General features: G+C 43.3%; 1 protein-coding gene across 2 annotated transcripts; it reads left to right on the forward strand.

The window, feature by feature from the left end:
• The first annotated feature begins 941 nt into the window (after nt 1-941).
• Nucleotides 942-4458, forward strand: LOC119340142 (putative receptor-like protein kinase At4g00960). 2 transcript variants are annotated; one of them, XM_037612044.1, is made up of 7 exons: nt 942-1085; nt 1914-2059; nt 2159-2423; nt 2560-2815; nt 2904-3054; nt 3156-3347; nt 3808-4458. In XM_037612044.1, exons 2-7 carry the CDS (start codon nt 1916-1918, stop codon nt 3868-3870), a joined length of 1071 nt encoding a protein of 356 aa, XP_037467941.1. In that variant the 5' UTR covers nt 942-1085; nt 1914-1915; the 3' UTR covers nt 3871-4458. The 2 variants fall into 2 exon arrangements, with proteins under 2 accessions (XP_037467941.1, XP_037467942.1); XM_037612045.1 differs by lacking the exon at nt 942-1085 and adding an exon at nt 1136-1297.
• The last annotated feature ends 1353 nt before the right edge of the window (nt 4459-5811 follow it).

Genomic DNA, 5811 nt, shown 5'->3' on the forward strand with positions numbered 1-5811 from the left:
TACCAAATCCGCAAAAACCGGGTCATTTTGGTGTACAACTTGGAGCTATTTCGTGTAAGAGAGAGGAGGAAGGAAGAATAGAGAAAGGTGCTGCACGGTGGGAGAAAGGAGGAGGAGAAAGGAGGAAGAGGCCAGGGGCTGCAGTCCCTGTCGGCCAACAGCGCCCGACGCGACGTGGCCTGGCCAATGGGCCGATGGGCCAGCACGTGGCCGATGGGCCAGCTGTCGGCCCGCTGTTGGCTGATAAGGCTGAGTCGGCCTACTGCTGGCTGATTGGATATTATTTTTGAAAATAAAAATAGCAGCATAATGTTTGTGCAAATTACTAAAAATGTATTATTTAAGAAAATTAGCTATAGCACGAGGATTCTTTTTCACGTGATTTTCTTTTTTTTCTTTTCTTGTTTGGAAAGCACGATTCCTTTTCATATATTATAAGGTTGTGTCTATCTATTCCATACGTGCAGGTTCTATTTTTTTATGTACGTCGTATCTTTATACAAGTCACGGACTTTTAACAGATCTTAACCATTAAAATTTTAATCTAATGGCTAAAATAATTTTGATGATATGGATTAGGGCAAAACGCTCGAAAGATGCCGATATAAAGAAAGATATGGAGTACTCACTTCGTTCCTAAATATAAGTCTTTCTAGATATTACAATATGAACTACACACGGAGCAAAATGAGTGAATTTACACTCTAAAATATGTCTATATATACATCCATATGTACTTTGTAGTGGAATCTCTAAAAAGACTTATATTTAGAAACTCGGATGGAGTAGTATATAAGACACTCCTATGAGATAAGATGGTGAAAATCATGACCGTTGGAAATCGCTCAACAATGGCATGAGTCAAGTCAGGTCAACTTGCCCGCGTTTGCCAGGGGGGGCATCGACATCGACATGGACGCGCATCTCTTTTCCCTCTCTGCAGTTAGCGCGTTGCGATGCGTTGCTCCTGCTCTGCATAACTACTCCCCACACCTGCAGCAGCGCTACTCCACCTCGCAAGCTCGCCTCTCCCTTCGTCGTCCTCCTCCTCTCAACACAACCGCGTCTCCTCTCCTCTCAACAAGGTTAGTGCTCTTTTTACTCTCAACTCTCCATGGCGCCACCGTGCCATGTTTTGAATAACGTCGTGGTTTGGTCAAATGGGAAGTTGTAGTCTCAGTCCACAGCTTGTGGCGGCTGCTCGGTCAGTCCCTGGTTGGCAGTTGCTCTCGCTCGCGGCGTCTCCGCCCGCCGGAGAGGAAGGGGAGGCGGCTTCCCTCTTCATCTGTGCATCCAGGTAGAGTGGTTACGCTGTAGGCTCGCTCCCTGCCGTTGTTATGGGCGCCGGCGGCCGTCTCGGCGCAGCCAATGGAGCGAGCGTCTTTCCCAGATCTATAGTTGCTGTTCTTCCCTGGCGCCTCGCCTCGAGCCCGTGCCGGCGGCGCTGCAGTAGGAGCATAGGAGCTGGCCAGTCCGTGGTTCTCCAGTAATCCCCTGCTCTGCTCTGCGTTTCCCCCCACCAGTTCGGGCCATCCCTCCCTCCAGATCTGACCACTCCAGTCTGCCTTTACTCTGCTTCTTCTGATGGTCATCACGGCGTACTCTGCTTCTGCCGGTGGAAGATTGCCGTCCTCAGCAACTTATGTCTGTGCGTTCCAGGAGGCACTGCTGCTGCTCCCAAGCTGTGGCCGGCGCTGCTGCAGCACCATGCCGTCCCTGCCATTGTCATGCTTTAGGACACACAGCGTTAGAGGCAGGCTTTGCAATTAATTTTCTGTATAATTCATGATTGGTTCTATGTAATGGCCCTTTTGATCCTCTGCAATGAAAATGCAAGGAGGGACCTTTCCGAAAGAAAAAAACACTTGTGGCAGCTCACTTGTGAACTCATCAAAAACTTTTTGAATGAACAGCAATGGCCACCGGAAGTAATAGCCAAGAGATTAGGCCGAGCCCTGAGCTACCGAAGCAACTGCCCTTCGACTTTCTGAAGAAAATTACAAACGATTTCTCTGCTGAGCGGAAGATTGGCGGAGGTCCATTTGGAAGCATTTATAAGGTTAGATTATTTTCCTATTAACATCTTATATCCTTTCGACCAAGGTTGATAAGAGATACTAATATCTCTGTATGTGTATCTGTGGGATTGATTAAACAGGGAGTTGTGCCTGATGATGGCAGAGTGATTGCAGTGAAGAAACTTCAGGAAAACGCCCCGATGCCGCCTGACAAGACATTCAACAACGAGGTTCAGAACATTATGGCGCTCAAACACGAAAACATAGTCGAGTTGGTTGGATTCTGCTGGGAAACACAGAAGAAACTGGTGCAGTTCGATGGAAGGTATATTCAGGCAGACATCACTGAAAGTGTACTCTGCTACGAGTATCTACCTAATGGGAGCCTTCAACAGAATCTTTTCGGTATGCAATAAACATATCTGGCATATCTTGCATTTCTCTTTACATTTCCATCTTTGGAGCTAGGGCATCACCTTTAGCTTTTTTACATTATTTATTTATCTTCCTGACCCTTTAGCTTTTTTGCACTCATATACAGGAACAAAAACAGCTGAGGCTGTCTCTTCAGCTGAACCTGCTATCGATTGGGCCGCACGCTTCAAGATAATCAAAGGAATTTGCCAGGGTTTACTATTTCTACACAAGTTGGATATTCCCATTATTCATATGGATCTGAAGCCTGAAAATATATTATTAGATGAAAGTATGGTTCCAAAGATTGCTGATTTTGGACTCTCGAGGGTCTTTGGCCAAGAACAAACCCGATTGTACACACAAACAGTTGTGGGATCATAGTAAGCTCATTACAAGCCTTGATAATAAAAATTCCATTTTCTCATCTCCAGTATTGCCTAATAAACTTTTGATGAAAATGGCATCCAGTGGGTACATGGCTCCAGAATATCTATACAGAGGTGAAATTTCGGCCCAGTCAGACATATATAGTTTAGGCTTATTAATACTCGAGATCAGTACTGGAGAGCAGAACTGCAAAGACAAAAACCAACCCTCAGCAAGAAACTTTATTGATAAAGTAAGAAGATATATTATTTGATTGTTGGAAGATTGAAATTGAACCCTATTTTTCATTTAGTTTGCATACTATAACCAATGACCGTGATTCCATTTCTTTAGGTACGCGAAGAGTGGACACTCGAGCACATAGCATCCAAGTATGCATCCTTAGATACAGAAGGCCTCCATCAAGTGAAAATAAGCATTGAACTTGGGCTAAAATGTGCTGAGATTGATCGGCGAGTCAGGCCTCCCATAGAAGAAATTGTTGACACACTCAACGGACTACGTGCAAACGAAATGGCAAACGAGGTAAATACCAGGGGATAAAGAGGCTCTCTATTTAGATGATTTAATTTCACAAAAATAGAAAGAATGAAGTAAATTTAGTTTTCCTTCGAATGATTGATCAATTTCATAAGTCTGTCCTAGGTTTTTTACTGCCAAAATCAGTCATCTTCATACATACTTTTTAATAGATGTATGTCAAATGTATTTCTATGGACCTTTGTTATTGCAAGTTTGCAACTGTGAAGCAACGTTATAGCCATTTTTAATTAGGTTGAATGACAATATTTCTTAATTAAGGGGCGACCTGGTAACATTCATACAATCTGCATAGCCTATATAAGGTTTGCAAAAGAAAGGACTTTGCCTGAAGTGTAGCATACCAGGGATATAACAACACAACGAACATCTATATAATCATGCAGTTTATTGTACACATTCCAGATGGTTCTAATTAGCATGCTATATACATCTGAAATTTCAGGTCCCTCATGCATCTCCAGTGAGCAAGAAGATGGGTTTTCTAGGTGGTTTCAAGAAGAAATAAAACGTTCGCTATTATTGCTGGAAGACTCAAAATTTGCTTTGGAAATAAGACCACTTGATGCTATATGCCAGTCTGGAAACGTAGATTTTCTCTTTATTTTGTGAAACTATATCTTTTTATTATTGATCAAGACGGGAGGCAACAAGAAATTGAAGCAAGAATTTGTTTCTCCTTAAGCAGTTATCATTAAGATAGTACCACAAGAGGAGGGGTCAAATTTCTCACGGAAGTTAGACTTAACATTTTCGATCCAGAGGACGGGGTTGCGACCCTTTTCAAGAAAAGAAAAAACATGCACCATCGTTTTCAAAAGGACATGTGTGTGTAGTATGAGACCACAAGGGTTTTATGACCAACCATTATAAATGTTTTATGACCAACCATTACACCGATTGACAATCCTTCAGGGTTTTTTGTATGTAATTGCCATGTTGTCACTTGCTTATAATGTTCTAGATGGGTTACAGCGACATGGTTGAGGTTATAGTGCTAGTTGCTATTGTGGTAACTGTTTGTTGCTTACATGGCAACCAATGGTATCTGTCTGTTGCTGGTATGTGAACCAATGTTATTTGTCTGTTGCTTGCATGGCACCCATGGTGATATACCTTGGTAATTGGTGGCAACACCTTTTTTGTTGAAACGTAACGACATGAGAATGGCAGTGTGATACTCATGGGGCAAAATTGCTCCATGAAGGACGAATTTGGGCAATAATACCCCGGGCAGCAAACTTGTTCTGTAACACACCCTTGAAGTGGTCGAGTTCCTTGGCAAGTGATTGTATCTCATGAGCCTTTTTCAAGTACAGATGGTCTTGGCATCTCGGTCGAACGCTGCCTTCAAAATTCAGACCAACCTAACTATAGAGAAATAACATTAGATGGGAGAAAATAGAACATGAATCATAGAGAAACTTACCAAGGAAAAGATGATGGTCTTGGCATCTGGGTCGAACGCTGCCTTCAAAATTCAGACCAACCCAAGTATAGAGAAATAACATTAGATGGGAGAAAATAGAACATGAATCAAGAGAGAAACTTACCAAGGAAAAGATGATGGTCTTGGCATCTGGGTCGAACGCTGCCTTCAAAATTCAGACGAACCCAAGTATAGAGAAATAACATTAGATGGGAGAAAATAGAACATGAATCAAGAGAGAAACTTACCAAGGAAAAGATTTCCCAACTCAATCGAACGAAATTGGTAAAGAATCGGAGGTTTGGGATGATTTAGGTATGAGGTTTGGGAGAGAAAGATAGAGAGAGGCGTGGGGTAATGTCTATTTTGAGCCCTTGTCCTGGAATCAGCCCTTCACCCGGTATGATCATGAGTACGAGCGGGATGCCCATACTGTGCATTGTATTGCATATAAATCTTGATCTAGGGTTATCGAGGTACCTGGTACGAAGGCTGGTACGAACGAGACTGCTCGTGTCACACCGTGTCCTCCTAGAGAGGATGGAGATTGCAGCCGAGTAGCAATACGACCGCTTTCGGCCGTAGCGCATGGTGTCTTCTCTTCTAGACATTTTATGTCTTTGGCATTCACTACTAGAAAAAAGGCTGTTAGTGGCACACCTGATTTTGCTATTAATGGCGCACCATGGTGCGCCACTATTATCACGCCACTAGTAACAAATAGTAATGGCGCACCTCTGGTGCACCATTAGTAATCCAGATAGTAGTGGTGCACCATCTGGTGCGTCATTACTAACCATACATGTGCGCCATTGGTAAGATGAACAGGTGCGCCACTGGTAAGATGAACAGGTGCGCCATTACTAAAATTTTGAAATCTGGATCTGGATTTGGGCTGATTTTCTTTTTTTGCAATTTTTTTCGAATTTTGTTCTGGATCTGGTACGTTCTTTCTGCCGGGGAGCTCCACGTGTGGCTGGAAGTAGAGGAGGGAGGAGAGGAGGGAGGAGGGAGGAGGAG

The sequence above is a fragment of the Triticum dicoccoides genome, chromosome 7B, assembly GCF_002162155.2.
Source record: "Triticum dicoccoides isolate Atlit2015 ecotype Zavitan chromosome 7B, WEW_v2.0, whole genome shotgun sequence".
Classification (NCBI taxonomy): Eukaryota; Viridiplantae; Streptophyta; class Magnoliopsida; order Poales; family Poaceae; genus Triticum; species Triticum dicoccoides.